The sequence below is a fragment of the Anopheles funestus genome, chromosome 2RL, assembly GCF_943734845.2.
Source record: "Anopheles funestus chromosome 2RL, idAnoFuneDA-416_04, whole genome shotgun sequence".
In the NCBI taxonomy this organism is placed as follows: domain Eukaryota; kingdom Metazoa; phylum Arthropoda; class Insecta; order Diptera; family Culicidae; genus Anopheles; species Anopheles funestus.
In genome coordinates, this window is record NC_064598.1 from 8,233,793 (window position 1) to 8,254,016 (window position 20,224).

A 20,224-nucleotide genomic window follows, 5' to 3' on the forward strand; every position below is an offset into this window, starting at 1 on the left:
CATCGATGTCTACTGATTAAACACGTGTGTTGATGTCTAATATAACACGCTCACCAACTCGTGCATCCTTGTGATTTTACTGTTTTTGTCCGCACAAACGAATGATGCCGTCCCAATGGTATTGTTACCAAGCAAAGAACCGTGATCGGAAATTAAAAGCTTGGTCCGGTGCTTAGCGCACGTTGTTCTAAACATCAAAGTTACTTCTCAAAACATGTTCACACTTGAACAGGAATACTTACAACAGTACCGATCCAATTTTCTTTATCTCTCTTTCTCTCTCTGTCTCTCTCTCTTCCGGAATACACTCAGAATATACTACCATTATTCGCACAGACACACATGGAAACACAGCTGTACACAGATACCAGCGTACATGACCGTTCCCTTTCACAGTATAAAGTGAGTGGACCAGTCGATCTACTAGGCCACGTTACCATTGTTCACGTTCTCGTTTGTTCTTTACTTTCAAGTGTTTCTGTTGCCCCGGTTGTTCTTTCTATCGTGATCTTCTGCTATTCGCTTGTTTCGTACCATTCCATTCTTACTACCGAACGTGTGTTTCTGTGCGTGTGCGTATGTGTGTGTGTGTGTGTATGTATTTTGTATGTGTTTGTATGTGTGCAGGGTACAATTTTTACTTCGACTTCCGGTAACAGCATCCTGCCGTACGGAGAAACAACAGCATTGTTATAACATGCAAAAGGCGCCAACCGGATTCGAAGGAACCCGTTTTTCTTTACATCCCCTTTTCCGTCGGAAGAACCCATCCAGTTACACACCAGACGTGTTTTGGGTGAACTGAACACGAACAGAAGAAGAAGAAGAAAAACATATATACACACATACATTAAAACACACCAAAACAACTGTCTTTGTGTCTGGTCAACTGTTCCCACAATGCGGAAACTTGTCTTAGTTCTATGCAAAGTGTGTTTGTTATGCATAAAACAACGTCGCATACCGATTGCATTGTTTTGCTCTTTTTCTATAAGTTCAGTTCTAGTTCTGGTAAGATACTTTACATTCTCATAGTTTGATTACATATTTTTGCTTCGTAGTTAAATTATGAAATGTTTCGTTCTGTTTTATTATATGTAAATGATATTTTGCATTAAATTTACTATTTTCTCAATGTTCTGCTTTTTTACATTTCAATCTTGCTTTTCTTTGTTATTTCTTTAAGAACTTTTTTATCTTTTCTACCACAACACTTGAAATGTATTTCATGTATACACATTTGAAGTCATTCATTCACTATACAAAATGCTTTCATCTATCAAACTCACCCTTATCAGTGTATCTTCATTTGTTGCATTCGTTTCATGTTTATGGGTACAAAAGATTTAAACTATTCATTCTAATAGAAAGTTTTGCTTTTATATAAAAAAATCCTTTACTTACTCCCTTCGAACATTCTCCCAATCTCGTCATCTCAATAAACGAATTAATTGTGTTAATTGATTAACGTTAATTGATATTCGCATTGAAACCTTCTTCGTCTCTCTGTTCTAGTTATAATCAATCAAAAATTTTCAATTACTTCGTCGTTCCCGTTACACATCAGAATGTGCAACTCATTAAGCTCACGCCCTAACAAACAAAACATTCGATAAGGGAACGTTTCCAAAGCGTTTTGTGTTTAATTATCATGTATCTCATGCAAAGCAACTTTTCCATTCGGAAAAGTGATAATAATTTGCCAATTTAGCGGAACTCGTCGGATAACACGTTCTACCATTTTTTATCGCTCTCTTCACTACTCACCGTTTCCTCACGGTGGAGTTCCACTTGCGCATTAATCCAATCAAGCTGGAAAGAGAGACATTTTGAATGCAAATGTTTTTTTTTCACTAGAATTAATTATCATCTACCTATCTATGGTGGATTGAAAAAGCACTACGATATAGCAGGTGTTGTTCCATTGCTATCTTAGTCAAGCTGAAGGTAGCGTGCAGCAGAGCGAACAGCGCATCAACATCAACAATAAAAAAGAGAAACGAAAACACCCGGCAGCAACAACGAAAAAATGCTAATCAAATCCAAGGTCCTGATTTGATGAGCACATTTACATTTTCACTCGTTCCACTAGCCGACTTGCCGAGTGATTCACAATTCGCATCCCAGTACCCCGTGGCAAAATAATTCAAAAACATCCTCATCATCTTCATCACCATTTCCGTATCCGCTTGCAAAACAACATTTTGCGAACAGCGACCAAAAAAGGATCACACACCGTGTCGCTCGCATTCCTGTCGCGTTGTCATCGCCAGGCCTGGCTGGTGACTGTTGGTTTGGCGGTATTGGTGAGCCGAAGGGATTACTATTGCAAAAGCCCAAACAGACCGAACCCCCGTGCATGTGGCGTCCCGACCACTTGACACGATTGTCGAGCACTGTTTGCTGCTTCCGCCTACGAATGACATCATTAGCGTACCCGCACTGAGGGACATACGGCCCGGGACATCTTCCTCACCCTTCTCCGCCCCAACCCTGGTTGACCTTCGACAGAAAGAAAGGGGCTGACCTTATACTGGTTCGTATGTAGTGCCGACAAACAAACAAACAAACAAACAAAAAAACGCACTGACAATGTTAGTATGCGGATGAAACCCTTCAGCGTTAGCAAACCCGGATGGAAGATTTACATCTCATTAAGCGAAACCTGCGTGATGGACCTGCTGCTGCGTTGCGGATCCGGAAGCAGGGCAAACCGAACAACCGAAGGAATGGGTGCGTGATTGCTTTCGTAGCAAATTTTACAAATCACCATGCGTCTCCATCGTGGTACTAATGGAGGAACCATCGACCCATTCGTAGCACAACCATTTTCTGGTACTTATGGACCATTCGTTGAATTGATTTAAAGTGAAGTTCATTTCGTGCATCAAAAGCGTGCGGTTAAAATTCACCAAACGATTCCAAAATGAAAATGTTGCAAACAATGCCATAAACAACCAGGCGTCTCCATTGCTCATTGCTTCACGTTTTTATTACGGGCCACACCAAAACGGTAAACCGAAAACCATGTACCAATGGACCGAGGATGGTGATTTTATCCTCTAAATAATTATTCTGTCACTGTGCTAAGATCATAAAATATGGCGCGCAATGACCAAACGACTAGCGTTCGCAAACATTTGCGACCCAAAATGTACCACAGCCTAAGCACCGATCCATGTATTTGAAACGATTTTTATGGAAATAAAAATACAAACACACACACACGCGCGTGCTCACAAAATTAAGCTCACAAATGGTGCCTGTACCGGGGCGCAAGCGCTGGTAGAATTATCTCAACGAGGCACACCAATGGCCGACCTCGACCGGGTTCGAACCGGCTTAAACTCTAGACCGTAAAATTAATAAGCTATTAAATTTGCACCGACACAAGCGCTTCGGCCAGCATCCGTCCAGGCTGGCACTCGACACACGACGAAGACGATTTCGAGCTTGTTCGAGCTCTACTTTAGCGCTACTACGGTTTACCGGTAGCTAACAAAAAAGGAAATAGAACGAAATAAAAAAAACCCCCGCCTCACGAACGACACGAGGCTGCCGAGTCCGTTTCGCATTTATTGGCCCAAAAGTTCCCCTAGTAAAGTGCATTTTACGGTTATCGGTCCGCCATAAGTCAGCCTACCCCTTAGCGGGTACCGGTTTGTCCCGAGCGAAATCTTACCGAGCTGCCGAGGTGTATGTGCATTGGCCACAAATTTTGAAAGTGCGCTTCCCACCGTCTAACCAGCGCTATACTGTTTGTGCCCCCAGCCCGGCGAGTTGCGAGCGTATGATCGCTTCAGGAAAACTTTTCCAATTAACTTTAAAACCCATCCCGAAATGTTCGCTCGTCTCGGTTCTTCCCTTGGTTTTTACTTTTTTTTCCTTCTTCTTCTTCTTCTTCTTCTTCCTCCACCACCATTTCAGTTGGGACACAGCCCAGCAGCAGCATCTTTTAGCACACTCGACTCGTAATGTGCTTTGACCACTCGACCACATTCAAAATGCAGACGATCGAACACCGTTCTTCCATGTTTCACCGTTTTCCATCGGTGTTTTGTGGAACTGATACGTGTAGCACTGGTGGTACCACCGGTTAGCATTTTGCAAAACTCAACTACCGTTCCCTTGGTTTGCATGACGGAGGGTAGCCGGGTTCCGTTTATTTTATTGACGTTACTTTACGATTGCAATCCATTTCCCCGACGGTGGTTCAATTTTACGAAATTGCACGAGTTAAATATTGCAACGAATTGGTGGTAGTACAGATAAAGCTCATCGAATCGGTTGTCAATCTGGCACAGGAGGAAGTTCTGGTGAGCACAACCGGAGGAAGCGAAGAACTTCCTTCCTAACTTACACCGAGAGCTTACAGTGCGATGCACTGCAGTGAGTTATATTTATGTTTGTAGCCACATGGAACAATCTTCTATCTCAGTGCTTTTTAATGCACGCCACGGTTACGGTTATTGAAGGGGGTGGGGGGTCAAAAAAACCCCCACCTTCCTCCCCAAAAAACCCAAATGCGGCGCAACGATAACAAGCTTGATTTCTGTAAACATTAAGATGGTGGTTTGTTTGCTTTCTTTTCCTGCAATTGCTGTGCATAAATTACCATTCATTTGCAGCAGTACAAACATTTCGTACCGATGCAAAACGCAGTTAATCTTTCCACCCCGTACCGTATCGGTAACAGGCGGGATACAGATACACGGAAGAGCGAACGACAGCAGAAGAGAAAGCGTGGAATAAAATATGGTAACTTGTGAAACCATCCCCGCCCTCAACATGCCCTCCTTCTATCTCCTTTGCCAACGATAACACGAATACGAACCGCATTGTTCAAGTTGTTGAATAATGCAATAACTCGTGCCCGGCCCGCAAGCTACATACACGATGGCTGCGTCTTGCATTCGCGATGCCATAAAAAATGAATGCAAATAAATCCCCAAAGACACAAAGTCCGGAGGGGGGGCAAAATCGGCAGGGAGAAACCTTCCACCCGCCCGCCGCGTTCGGGATGCTTTTCGCTGACCACGGGCCACCGTCGGGTTTTGGCCACAAATGGTGAGAATAAATTATGACGCCACACTGCATCACAGTGTCCGTATCTTCATCTTCATCATCATCGTCGTCATCAGCGTAAAGCTGGCGCACATGCCTCCCGGCGCGTAGAACGCAGGCTCTTTTGGATTCTTTGTTTTATTATAACCAACTGCAAGAAGGTGTGTATTTCTTTGTATGGCACAAAGAGGCAAGCAAATGCTGCAACACCGTTCAAAGTTTGCTCACAGCTCGGGCCAAAACGGTACGGTACTTCTGGTTTCGAACTAGAAATGATATGCGGGCTTTATAGTATGGGCAATGGTTTTAAACATAAGCTAATGCTATTTTTCAAACTAAATTGCATTCACATGAGGCTAAAAAATGGTGAGAAAGGATTTTAATTAATAGAGACAACAAATCCCCACAGTTCGGTGCCAGATTTTTAGGAAGAAAATGGTTTCCCTTTAAAGAAAATTACACGCTTTTTGGGGAAATATTAGAAATTTTGAGTATATTTTTATACAATGTCAAATGTCTATTTTATATTTCTTAGAATCGAGATTGAAATTTTTGGTCATTTTCTTTTCTATTTTGTTATAAAATTTAAGTAATTTAAAGACAATTGAAGGATAAACGAAATGTCTTCTATTTAGGTTTCCAAAATTCCATATTCACAGTACATATCGAAGAATATATTGTACTTTCTGTTTGTAATAAAGTCGATACAAGTTAACATAAAACAGACTTTTGTAAATGAATCTCCTCATCTACAAACCTTTTTAGTAAAATTGAATAAGCTTCATTACAAGTAGTAATTTTGTCTTAACGTAAACAGTTAAATAGATGTAAAATTATTCGCCATCTTTTACCAGAAGTGCCACTGTATCCGAGGTTCATAATTAACGCTTATTGTGTCATCATATTCATTTATTCACATCATCATCAACGTGCATCTTCTGTATGCTTTCTCTGCTTTTAACCATCTGTTATGTTGTAACCTTCCCCTCAATTCATCGTAACTGTACCCTGAAGTGTCATTCTCTTTCGTACACTCCCACAAAAACACACACACACATACAAACTCATCCACACATACTGGCACACATGTAAATTATTCCCTACACCCTCGGCAAAACATTTTAACAACCTGAACCACTGTTTGAAGGAACCCGTTCCACCCAAGCCCAGTGGAACTCGATGCAAAACCTACCACGCTGCATAAAGCTCATGATCATATTTTGCATAATTGATTAATGTTTGATCAAACTTTGTGTGGAAAAGCACCTTCCTCCGGAATCGTTAGATAAATAAATGACGATGCTAAACACCTCTTGGTGAAGCTTTTTCACGAAACGATAACTTTCTTCCCAAAAAACAAAATAAAACTCAATTTAAACGTTACACCTGGCTGATCGATAAAAAATCGACACACATGATCCGTCACTATCACAGGGCTGGGGGCTCGGAACGGTAAAACACACACCGCTTCAGCACCCTGAGAACCCCATGAAACAAATCAACCAATCTATAAAAGCAACATAAAATACGTGTCCATAAGAAGTTAAAGAAAATAAAAACTGAAACCCCCCAAAAAAAGAGAGAGAAAATTTACACCACAAGCAGCTGTCGTTGGTTTGCAGCCATCAATGAATTGATTTGCCATTACAGCGTTGATTCCTTGCGCCGATAAACCGAGGAAAAAACTAAGTAAAAATCTACACCTAACCAAAACCGGACCCAGCGCGCGTAAAACTCTTTTCGCAATAATCAAATCAAATATTGTTTTCTTCAATTTTTTTTTGTTATGGTTTCCTATTCGGTTCGGTCAGATGGTTTATTTTCTCTTCCATTCTTTGTGTACACGTTTCATTTCGATATTCATTTCGCTCATACTGTGGAATGGTGAATGTGATAAAAGATAAACGCACCCCATGTAGCGGCAGCGTGTGCACGCGCCCGCCCTAGCGTATGTATGTGTGTGCGTGTGTGTTGTAAGTGTGTGCGTATGTGTGTGTAAGTGTGTCTGTTTGTATGTATGTAAAGACAACATGCTGGCAAATAGTGGTTTGCCAGCGACTGGAACAAACGCTTTGACGTTCGACACTAGACTCCAAAACAGCATAAAAATCAGGTATTTCACGAACAAACTCCACGAGACGAGACAGCTCGGTGCTGCCTGTCGTAAGAATGAATGTTGTAGGTTGGAGGCTGGAGCGAAAGAGGCATTAAGAGAATCCAAGCGTCAGCTACGACACTTCAATGCCAGACTACTAGTAGTGTACGAGAACGCTTCGCGTCGTAACTGTCAAAGTGACAGCATCTCTTAAGCTACTTAGATGAGTTGAACGCGTATACTAAAGCACTTGTAACTCGGAATCCGTACCGACTAAAGTGTGGCGGAGTGACACGTTTGAATTCTCATAATTGCCTCACCTTAACTCCTTCTCTACCTTCCATCATCTTACTTATCAGGCGTTTACTCCACAGCCTAATGCAGTCTGTGAAGGATATGCGCATCACAGGAGATGTTCCAAAAACGAAACTCAATTTTACGCTAAGAAAAACAAAACAAACTAATGACAAACACACACTTTTCAAACTATCTTTTTTCTGCTGCCCACTGTTCACAAATTAATTCGATCCTTTCAATACATTACATACAAAACAGACGTTACAGATCTTTAACCATCACTATGGTAACGACGGTCTGTTTATTACTACTACTACATACTAAGCTATCTAACTGTCAACTGGATGCTAACCTTGAAACAAAATGAGGTTACGTTTCCCCGGGCAACCGGATCTAAAAAGTTACAGAAACTTGACAATGTATCCACCACTACTACAACCACCACCACCACCACCATCACCACACACGACAACGTCACGTGTATTTCGAAAAAATATAAAAGAACCAGCATTTCTTTCTGACGATCGTGCCTGACACAAGATGGCTGGTGGCTGGTGGTTGGTTGGTTCCGCTGCGAAACATACTTCAAACGTTCGTGTTTTGGTCGGTTTTGTTTTGTTCATTTCTGTTGACGAGTGTGTATATTTTGATGTGTTTATTTTTTTCTAGGCGTCTTTCTTCCCATAGCGGACTTGCACCCTATCCGACCCTACCGAAAAAATGGGGCGGGAAAAACAGTTGGGTTTTGGGACGTCTCCGCACGTACAGGATCTACGGGGATCCAGCACTTCAAACCTCGCGCAATAATAGCCTTAGCCAAGCGAAAACGAAAAACAAAAACGAAAAGAAATCAAGAAAAACAAATACAAATGTATGTTCCGCGAATGCATGCTCGCGGACGTTCTGCGACTCCTTCTCTAGGTTTCTTCATACATAGTTACGGATGCACGTATGTTTTTAGCTGCATGCGCATCATTCTCGTCAAAAAAAACACACACATAGAGACACACTCTTTCTATCTGTCTCACTCTATCTCTATCTCTTAGTGCATGTTTCATAGCTGCCTTCGATGTGCAAGTATGCATGACGTGATGCATGTAGCTCGCGCGCGCATGTATGTTCTCGCACGTAAAAGCATGGGCACGGGAAAGTAGATAACGATGAAAGCATGCCGATGATGATGATGATGATAATGCATGATGATTGTTGCATGTTGTGCTGCATGTGTATCACCGATTCCCTTTCTCTCGCCTCCCCCATCCTTGCATCCCCCCTTGCACACACACACTCGCAGTAGTTTCCCTGGTTTGCATGGTGCATCGTGGTTGTGCATGTTCGAAAACAATCGCCGTGTCTCAGCCGTTTTGTCGCATGAAATGTTTCTCTCGCATGATAGCATTAAGCATTAGATTTGCGTTGGTCTTTTTTTTTGCGGCCCTTTTCTTTCTCTCACACCCCGGTTTTGTACCTTTCCTATTACTTACGTGGTGCTTTCAAACGCTGCTACTGCAAAACAATAAAAGCACGTTATAAAATGTACGTTACCACTACACCGAAATTTGCCTTTTGTTTGCATGGTTCGATAAATCGCATCTTCATGGCATGGCATGTGCCTGTTTTTTTTTCAACCCCCTCACCCTACCCCTTCTGGGTTGTTATGCTACTTCTCGGCTACAATTTCATCCGCACATCAACAGCGGCCAAATCATTCAGGTGCATGCTGCCTGCATGTATGCATGTTGCGCTTCTGCACGACACCTAGTGCATGTTCGCCTGGTGCCTGATGCATGATTGCATGACAAAGATTGCATGTTGTCTTTTATTTTCTCCACCCCCACCCCCCCAACCACGCTCCCTCTTCATGCTCCACCTACCTGGTCCCATATCAGTAATGGTTTCCTTTAGCATGGGCACACTCTTCCATCCCTTCCGTCACGAAAACACCGGCCAATTGGAATGTTTTTAGATAAGAAGAACCAAAAATAAAAAAAAAAACACCCACCCATACACAAGAAATAAGTTTAAAATTTTAAATCTTCTCAACCTTCCCAAGTAAAAACCAAAAAAAGAAAAGAAAGTTATACACACCAAGACACAAACCACACCACACAGAGAGCGAACAGAATGCACCCAACACGGCGATGGCATTTTCCGCATCTGCCACCGTACCCAGGCACCGGAAATAAAATCCCCCCATTTCCACCAATTCTTACTCTCTATTTTTTTTTACCTTCACCTGCATGAACGGATTTTTTTTCTTTACGTTTGTCTGTTTAATGGAAATTCAACACTTGGAAAAGAGGGCACACATATGAGGGGGGGTGGCGCCGCAGGGTGGCATTTAAAAGGGTGGGACGGGGAAAAGAACTAGAGAAACATTGTCCATTTGTCTGTCGCATTTTCTTTTTTGTGGTCCCATCATGCAATCCTTACCTATATTTGGTGGAATGTATTGTTAAAAGATAAAAAAAACTATGTTAGAAAAAACGACTACCTAGAGGGAAAATTATCCTCCCTTGCGCCCATTTCTTTAATGCCACCCGTAGCACCTACACCAGCGTGTGTGCTTTTTGTGTTGTTTTCCCCCAAACAGTACTACTCCCCTCTACCTGCTACATGCTGCCTTCCGCAACCAAACACAAGAAATAAAATAAACAAACGATATCAAGCTTTCGGTTCATGGATTTTCCCAGTGCTATTTTCCCTACCCACCCCCCAAAAAATGGTATTTTGTACGGTTTTTATTCGGGCTTTAATTTACATACTTTCGAGCGGCTTTCTGCCACCCTCTAGTGTTCTTATCGACACCGATTTTCCGAAATTTCCTGACCTCCCATCTCCCCACCACCGGTACATTTTCCCCCCTTTAGTTGTGAGTTCCACCGTTACGATTAACATTCTTCACATTCTGATCCCCGTTTTTTACCTTCCTTCTTTCTTTCTTTCTTTTATACCGCAATTTTTTTCCATTTCCTAGTGTGCATCGTTTTTTTTTTCTCTCGTTTACATTCTCTTTGCTTTATAAAGTCTCGAGTTTTCTCATTTTATAATCCCATTTTTATCTACTTTGGGGATCCTTTATTAGTAATTACACTCCACTGTCCCTCTAACACACGTTTTCTTCTTTAGATTTTTTGTCTCATTTTCTTATCTCGAGTAATTTGTCTCTTTTATCTTTCTCCTTCCTCTGTCTATTTCTCTTTTACATACGAAGGAATAGTTTCAAAAGTTGTATTTCTCTGTCTTTCCCACTTTTTCTCTCATGCGTTCCAAACAAAAGACTTTTAAAACTCATTTCAATGTATTAATTATTTAGACGGGGGGCACATCATGGCACTCATCCATGATGGTCCCAACTGATGTGACCAACTGGATGGAAACTACCTTCCCTAGCCCTAACCAATTCCCTTTTTCCATCTAATTGTTTTTCATTTGATATCTCATCCTTCTACTCCATCGTCCGATAAGGATATGTGGGATCGAAATATCGACATTCTTCCCATTCTTGTACCTTGTGAAATAACTCACAAAGAATGTCTCTTCTTTTTTTTCAAACCAAATTCCTCTCCTACATAGTTCAGTATTTTTTTGGTGTTTAGGAGCTCCCGGACTATTGCTAAGGCTTAACCTGATTTTAGACAATACCACAGATCCAGCGAGGGAAAGTTCTAGGGAAAGTTCGATTCCATCCACACATCCATACACACATGAAATATTGCTCAATTAGAGAAAAAACATCCTCCGTCTCCTTTGGTCCTGTTTTTTTTACGTTTCTCCATCCATTTCCCAGCGTATCCTCTGTCCAGTCGTTTCCGGTTTATATTTTTATTAGCCAATACCATGAGCAACAAGTGGAAACAAGAAACATGATATCGATTTGAATAACTTCCTCACATCCTAACATTAGTTGGAACATTGTGAAACCGCCAAACTCGAGCTAGCAAAATAGACCGGAAAAACATGATTTTATAAAATAAATTCCCTTCCTTACCAAACAACCAAACCCCCTGTACCTAGCTGCATCGAACCTACCCTCGTAGTGACAATCAATTCCACTCCCCAAACCCCTTTCTCGCTCTCTGTTTTTCACTCTTTTGCTCTAGTTTCCCCGCCCCCGCCAAAATGATACCCCTTGACCAAATTAGTCAGCTCTCGTTTGTTTTAAATACCTATAACAATCATTCCAAAATTAACAAACTCCAAAATAAAAAAAAACAATATACAATCATCGCCGTCTTTAATTTAAGTGCACATCGTATGCATACAAAAGTTGCGCCATATTACTAATGCCTTTCTTTTTCTTCCGTCTTCCAACATGGCTGCCATCATACGCAAACGCACACACGCGTGTCGTTCAACTGTCTGCGCATCGAAACCGTTGATCTCCAACCAATAACGTGCGAAACAAAACATTACAAACAAAACACACTTACATCATGCATACATCATGTAAACACGAAATATAACGCACACCAAACCAAAAAAAAAACAAACAACATGACGACCCCGTAGGAGTACAGTGTACAGCTTACGTTCCGAGAACAGTGGCTGGACGAACGATTAAAGTTCGATGACATCGGAGGTAAGTATGGTGTGGAAATAGTACCTTTTTGGGTAGTAACCCCGGGAAAGATGGCTTTGAAAAACGTTTGCCCCCCCAAAAAGGCAAATTAATTTTGCCTCTAAAATCTGTAACAGATTTTATTAAAAGTCTTCCTTTTTTCTTAATGTTTGTCTTATATATAAACTTATTTTTCGGGGAATCAGAGTAGACCTTGCTGTAGTTGGATGTACCTTCTCACTAGCATCTTTCTGCTGTAGTGTGTCATCTTGTCAGTCCTTGCGTGTTCACCCACCGTGTTTGCTACTACAGCAAAAGCAAACCCATCCGCAGGCGGGCGAGCTCGTCGACGTCGTACAGATTAAATTTTCGCTAAACGTCATAAGCGTTTCAATCATCTCCTTTAGCGGGAAATTAGAGTAGGCTTTGCGCCCACCATCGACACCATCACCATCACCACCACCACGGACCTGAGTGGAGCAACCTGCCTCAGCAAAACGACGAAACGAAACCCCAGTTGCCAATTTCAGGCACTAAAGGACCCTCCCCCTCTGGAACGGAGGAGGCGGTGTTTTGTACCGAAAATCATTTTCATCGCCTTGCTCGATCGTAAATTCGATATGTTACACTTGGCTTGCCACTCGTTTGATGTGCAGGAGAGTGTGGGATCTGGGGAAGCCATAATAATGTTTTTCCACCCCTTCCTACAAAAATCATTTCTATATCCATCGCTACCGGAGCGAGCGCCTGCATGTAGGCATACCGCATTACAACAGCGCCATCTCTCATCATCCAAACCCCGGTCGCGTTAGCCGAATCCGAACGGTACGGCGTCCCGTTCGTTTCCCGATCAAACGTCGCGCACACGTGCTTGTTTCGCAGTTCCGGTTCCACTTCCACCAACCCGCAAGCGAATGAAAGCTTCCGAACACCATCGATTACCGGAACAAACTTGAAATTCTTCCCCAACTGAAACGTACCCCCAATAGCCCCCTCGGGGTAACTTTGCCTAGCGCCTAGATTGCTGACGAAATTCGATTACGCTTCATCGACCGATCCCAAAAGGCTACGACGACGACACACACACAAACAAGAACGTCCCCCAGAACGTGCCAATCAAGGGCTTTTCGTTCCCTCGGGGAAGAACAAGGTTGGGACAACTTTTACCAACGCGCTGTGTCCGTCTCTTTTCCCTCTAGAATTCTTCTCCAAACACCAAAAAGAGAGTAGAAAAAAACCTCTCCCCCATACCAGTTCATGTGAACGGAGGCAATCAGCGTTTGAGAAAAATCGCGAACTCTTGCAAAATATTGATATTCCTATCCAAGACGACCGGTCCCATCAATCTCACGCGAAGAAAGAAACCCTGGGTGACACTTCCCAGGGCCAAACTTCACCAGCTCGTTGGGCATTTCCGGTTCGAATCTTTAAACATTGACACATATGCCCCGTACAAACCCCGTGCACATATGTATGTATGTGTTGACTCCTCATCCATAATATGATTCCTCATCCTTTCCGCCCTGCTAGCAGCAAATAAACCCGGAACTCATGTTTTCTGTACGCTTCCTACTTACTCTACTTCATCATACCATCCGGTAGACGGTAGAAAACGTCCGTTCCCCCGGAGGGAAGTCCCAGAAACGCAATAATGTTGATAAAATGAGTCCCCGGTGGAGTACGGCGGGGATCGTCGCAAAACAGTAAACACATGTTCTCTATCCGTTTCCGGCACCGGAAGCGATGGACGAGTTTCGACGAGCAGAGAAAAATTTTCGTTAAAAAAAAACCAAATGGAAAGAAATCAATTTGGTCTCGGTCGGCTCGTTAGGATCGACGCAAAGAAATAAATATGTGTATCTACGTGTATCTAGAGGAGCAAGCAAAGCAAGAAGCGTCCGTCGTACAACCGTACACCATCGTCGCTGCTGGTCATGTGGTTATCCGTGGTGAGATGCGAAAAACCATTACCAGTTCCTCACATACCCGCCTGAAACACCGTCACCATCGTCGCAGTTGTCCCGCAGTTCTAACGGGAACAGCACCAAGATTGTCCAACTTCCCTTTCGGCTTCACCGGGGAAGCGGCTGCTCGAGGCTCGAGGCAACTCACGCACAAGCACACAAGCACGCACACCTCTCCGCCGGACGCGCACATACAAGCACACACCAACAAAAAAAAAGAAAACAAGCGGTACGGATGAACGGTTAAAGGGCTGGTCGACGAGGGCGATGAAACACGGATCTATCATCGACTACGGTCTATAGCAGTCTACGCCTTCGTTCGGTCTTCGGTCAGTGTATGTCTAACAAGGGCTGTAAAGTTTACATATCAATCATAATTTACCTACCCACCAACCCATCGTCGAAACTCTCACAATACCCCTCTCTACTCTCCCCCCTGTCGCCCTTGCCGAGCCCTTCGGCACAACCAAAACGGTCTCCAAGCAGAGACGCGACGTCTAAGCATAAAATTCAAACAGGTCCTCTCGCCAAAAACCTTCCAAGATAGACGAAACTGCGTGTTCTATGTGTTCATGCAGCAGTCAAAACTAGACCCATCCCACGATGGCCGATGGTGTCTGTTATGAGGTTACCCTCATCTCCATGACTCGGGAAGGAGAAAGGAAGGGCCCTCCTCTTCCATCCCGCAGTCTCCTCACCTGCTCTTTTAACGGAGTACGTGATAAAAAATGGATCAAAATTGATACTCTACAATCTTAACGGCTCGTTCGTATTTCGTAGCCAGTTCCTGTGTGAATTTCCCCAGGAACAGCTCAACTAGAACCAAGCGTGCCCGGTTCGCCCACGAGAAAATGGTTGCTATTGGATAGCAAAATGCGAACGCGAACACAAACTGTCCTAAGCAAACAGAGTGGCCAGAGTTCGTAGAATCACAATCCGGAGTCGGCTGCTTTGTTTTTTTTCATCATCCTCCTATCACATTTAATTCCTCTTTAAACTACTCCCCGATGACCCATTTCGGGAGGAAATAAAATGAAATAATGGAAGATTTATTGTTTCGGGTGCACTTTGGTTCTTAATCAGATTTTCTCAATTCTCGTTAGAGGTTTTTTGAAAGAGCGCACAGTCGACTCCGGTCGGCTTAGGTTCTAGTGCCAAGCGTGACAGATAATTAATCAGAAGATAAATGTGAAAAGTTGATCACCAGTTTGAAAAGGCACCAGCAATGGTGAAGATAGGACAAAAAAATTGTGTTCTCTTTTTTTAATGCTCCATTTCGACTCGAAGTGAAGCGTAAGCGTCGTCTGTCTGCTTTGGGACAGTAGTAGTAGGTAGGAAGAAATGTCACATCTGTCAGAAAAGATGCAAAATCGTCAGCCATGACAGGAGAATCCAGCTGAAGTATACTAACAAGTTTCGTTTATACAAATTTAAATTGCCATCTACGCCGAAAAAAAAGAAGCCAAAGCTCTACACCACCGCTCGTGCAATCTCTCTTTCTCTCTGTCTCTCTCTCTCTCACACACACACAAACACAATCTTCTTTCACCGTCTTCACTTCTTCTTCCTCGCTCTTCACGCAGGCCGCTTAAAGTACCTTACACTGACCGAAGCAAACCGTGTGTGGATGCCTGACTTGTTCTTCTCGAACGAGAAGGAAGGTCACTTCCACAACATCATTATGCCGAACGTCTATATCCGTATCTTCCCGTACGGATCGGTACTATATAGCATACGTATTTCACTCACGTTGGCCTGCCCGATGAATCTCAAGCTGTACCCACTGGATCGTCAGGTGTGCTCGCTGCGTATGGCAAGTTGTAAGTACCGTTTTTTCCCACCCAAAGACGTACCTACATACTCAAACGCTACTCGTACAGACACACACAACACACACAACAGACAGCGTCCTTCGTCCTTCCCGATGTACGTTCCCCTTTTTTTCCTTTTCCAACAACCCAATTCCCACAAACAACACAATACACGAGCTGCCCAAATAAAAAAACATGGCAGAAACCTCGCTGCCCCATGAAATGTTCCGACGTTGCCCGACGGATGTAAACGACGGACTAATCGGGTGTGCCGTGCTTCTCCGCAGATGGTTGGACGACGGCCGATCTAGTGTTTCTGTGGAAGGAGGGCGATCCTGTGCAGGTGGTGAAGAATCTGCATCTGCCCCGGTTCACGCTGGAGAAGTTCTTGACCGATTACTGCAACAGCAAGACCAACACCGGTAAGTGCTTTGCGTTATGGACGCGGCACTCGCATGAGAACGGTCTTGCGAACACAGCAACAACATCCAGCGTGACAGTTTACACAGCGTCACTAACGTTACGTCTTCTTGTCCCGCTTCCTGTCCCGCTTGCTACTCGCCTCCTCACATCTCCGCAGGTGAATACAGTTGCCTGAAGGTGGATCTGCTGTTCAAGCGCGAGTTCTCGTACTATCTGATCCAGATCTACATCCCCTGCTGCATGTTGGTCATCGTGTCCTGGGTCTCGTTCTGGCTCGATCAGGGTGCGGTACCGGCTCGGGTGTCGCTCGGCGTTACCACCCTGCTTACGATGGCGACGCAAACGTCGGGCATCAACGCATCGCTACCGCCCGTCTCCTACACGAAAGCCATCGACGTGTGGACCGGCGTCTGTTTGACGTTTGTGTTCGGGGCACTGCTCGAGTTTGCCCTGGTCAACTACGCGTCCCGTTCAGGTTTGCTAATTTTATTGTTCGTGTATGTGTTTATCTGTGTCGCCGTGATGCGTTTATGATTTCCGTTTTGTTCTTTTTTATTTACTTTACTTTACTTTACAAGCCCACTTACTCTTCTATCCGCCTTTTCCTTACGTCCACGAACGGTACACGTCCCGGTCCCTTGGGCTACTTGACAGCGACCGTTTTCCCGCTACTAACAGCAGCACGTGACAGCAGACAGCAGCAGCAGTCGTAGTGCAAGCATAGTAGTAACCGGAAAGCAGCAGCAGCAGTCCCAATAGACAGCTGTCAAGTGTCAAAGTCGCTGCCAAGTCAGCCCTACTGCCGGCACGTTACTGTTTTGCTGGACGGCCATTTCCCTAAGCATTCCAAGGTGCACGAGTGCACAATAACATTCGCTCGCGTGCCTCAATGCTGTACAGTAGCCGTTTTATCTTCGCTTCATTTATCTGTGTACGTCCGTCTTTTGTCTTTATTATCGGCCAGCAACACTAGAAACAGACCAACCTATACAAAACCATTTTAGTTTCCCACGTCCGCGTTATCACATGTGCTCGTCGTTCTTACGTTCTATATATTTCTGGGCTAGTTTTCCGTTGTTTTCTAATGCAATAACCTTAAATAATACAACCGTAGTACGAACCGATTATAATGATGTCACCCGCATCTCTTTTTTCGTTTCTTTTCTCCTCTCCTCCTGCTGCTCACGTCACTCACGTTACGTTACGTTACCGGTTGCGTTACTCGTCCGCTGCATCGATACACACACACAAACACATTTATGTCATTTTTTGCGCGATCACCTATTCGTTTTATATATCGTTTCTTTCGTTCGACAAACTTTATATCCACCATTCCGTCCGTCACCATCTTACGTTGTCGTTTGCGCTCATTTTCATCCCGCCACCATTCGTAATTCAATCGTATTCCTTTCACGCGATACCGTAAATCAATCACAAAATGACACTTTCGCCCATCGCTGTCAACTCATCTGTCATACCGTATAACACTATGATCGATACTACGGGCGCACACGCACACGCGCGTACTTGATTCACGTTTTGTGTCTACGCTGTCAATCAACAATAACAATCACTTTCGAACACAAATCGAACACTTGTGCCGGTCGAATCACTGTCTCACGCATTACTGTTTGCTCAAACTAACGTTTTCCATTACCTATCGCGCATTTATTACCTTTTGGCTGCCCTTGTGCATTACTTAAATTACATTCTACACAATATCAACAACAATAATCAAACAACCTCGCGCACTCGCATACAACCCTTGATGTATTTGCTGTCTATTTTGACATTCCTTAATAACTGGAAATCCTCTAATCATCTACGCATACGAATGTCGTACACATTTCATACACATCGTCATGTATCGTCACCATCGAAACGCCACATCCTTCATTTTTTCCTCCCATTTTTGGAACACATAAATTCTTTTGCGCTTCTATATCAATCCATTCATGCTCACCAAGCGGATAGGGCAGCAGACATGCACCGAGAGAATATGAAGAAAAAGCGCCGCGAAATGGAACAGGCCAGCCTGGACGCGGCTTCAGATCTGCTGGACACCGACAGTAACGCCACCTTTGCGATGGTTTGTATCGGGCAGGGTTTCGCTAGGGGGGTATGCAAAGCGCCGGGACCTAACCTCAACCCTAACCCTTTTGGACAAAAAGCAAAACACAAAAAACCAAGACCGACAAAGCATCGGCCAGAAAATCGTTTCGTTCAACAATGATCTTATCACCGTTTCCGTTAGGGATGAGCGTATAAATACTGTCATACAGTAGTACCAAACATAGTAGTCGCTAGTAGTAATCGTCGTTTACGCTAGAACAACCACATGTTCGAGCGTATGTGTGTAAAGTCATCAATGTTACCATGCCAACGTGGTACAGTAAAGCTCTTTCAATTTCCATTTTCCTACCTACTTCCAAACTTGTTTCGCCAAACCGCCAGTAAAAAAAACCCAATTTCTCGAAGCCATTTCGGTTTTGGAAATTAAGGAACAACTTCATCTCAAGCAACACAAACTGCTAACATGTTCTAACCAGAGTTACGTCTGTCTGTCAGTTCGAGTAATTGCCTGCATTACATTTTCCAGAAACCGCTGGTGCGCCACCCTGGTGATCCGTTGGCACTGGAAAAGCTTCGCCAGTGCGAAGTGCATATGCAGGCCCCGAAGCGGCCAAACTGCTGCCGTAGCTGGCTGTCAAAGTTCCCAACCAGGTAAGCTTAGTCGTGCTACTATGTCCTCGTACTGCGTGCCTTGCTCCACCAAACCAAACCGTACGTGTGCCCTATCGCTCTTTTGCGCGCTCTCTCTCTCTCTCTTTCTCTATCCCTCTGTGTGTGTCTCTCTCTCTGTTTCTTTGTCAAAAAAACCCCTTTTGAAAACCCTTCTAAAAATGGCGCACGCACGTCACTGGCATCATCCAGATAGCGACAGAACCCAAAAACGTAACTGGAAGGATCGTTTTGCCGAGCAAAGTTTTTAACGTATTTTTTTCCGTTTTCCATCATTCCGTTCCGTTACACGTGTACACACTGTGGTTGTGTTCTGTTTTTGTCTACTTTCTCTTCTGTCCGTTGTTTTAGTCGATTGGTTTTGTGCAACCTTTTTCGTTTCCCAACAGACACACTGGCACAAACAGTTACTTACATTCACCGAACACCACCACTGTTCACAAGAATAAATTCACAATGAATCTACAAAACAAAAAACAGCCAGCGCTTGACACGAGGTCTCTCTTTCTTCTCCCTCTGTTTGGTCACACTTTGAGTCCCCGTCCCTGTGTCCCTGTGATCTTGAGCAACTAGCGTGCAAAACAAAAGATCGCTGGTGCCTCACCAATCGGTGATACATAAGCGTATCGCGTATAGCCTCCTACCGATGGCAGGAATTAAGTAGTCCGCATTGTAACGTGGATTGTACGTGCGAAAAATATGTAATGTCATCTGTTTATTCTTCCATGTTACGGAAATCACGGCCAATTGAAAACAAACAAACAAATCTTCATACTCAAACCAATTGAATCGAATAACTTCATCCCCGAACACCCGACTACGTAAAGCCCCTTCAAAAAGGTGCCGTGTCTGGGACGAGGGTAATTACTTTTACTACTACCACTTTACTAATTTCGCCTACTTACTATCGCCTTTAATTACTACCATCAAGCAAGCTCTCGTACTTGTGCTCTGTTTTTAAATTCATTTCATTTTCATTTTTGTGCTACCTCTTTGCTACCAACTTACATATACATACTAACCCGTTCTACTGTTTGTTGTTTTCGTATTTCATGCGCCTTGCAAAAAAACAAACCCGTTTGGTTTTCGGTCTTTCTTATCATCCTTCTATTACAAACTAGCGTCTTTTGCGTCATTCATACTCGGATTCTGCTTTTCGCTGAGCATATCCTTCGCTGACAGTTTTGGTAAAAGAAACAGCACGAGCGTATTTGAATCGCCCGAAATAGCGTCCATTTGGGACGTTTTCTGGCAATCTGGTAGCACT

General features: G+C 43.6%; 1 protein-coding gene across 14 annotated transcripts in view; it reads left to right on the forward strand.

Moving 5' to 3' along the window:
* Positions 1–20,224, forward strand: part of LOC125761428 (glutamate-gated chloride channel) — a 91,396-nt gene that overhangs the window by 63,951 nt on the left and 7,221 nt on the right. For 5 of the 14 annotated variants that reach the window (XM_049422542.1, XM_049422544.1, XM_049422541.1 and 2 more), the window contains 7 exons: positions 11,969–12,038; positions 15,565–15,801; positions 16,080–16,214; positions 16,373–16,690; positions 18,183–18,304; positions 18,815–18,939; positions 19,785–19,817. In XM_049422542.1, coding sequence (XP_049278499.1) covers positions 11,969–12,038; positions 15,565–15,801; positions 16,080–16,214; positions 16,373–16,690; positions 18,183–18,304; positions 18,815–18,939; positions 19,785–19,817 — 1,040 coding nt within the window. The remainder of the gene's footprint in view (positions 1–11,968; positions 12,039–15,564; positions 15,802–16,079; positions 16,215–16,372; positions 16,691–18,182; positions 18,305–18,814; positions 18,940–19,784; positions 19,818–20,224) is intronic. The other 9 variants (XM_049422548.1, XM_049422549.1, XM_049422546.1 and 6 more) reach the window with 3 other exon arrangements.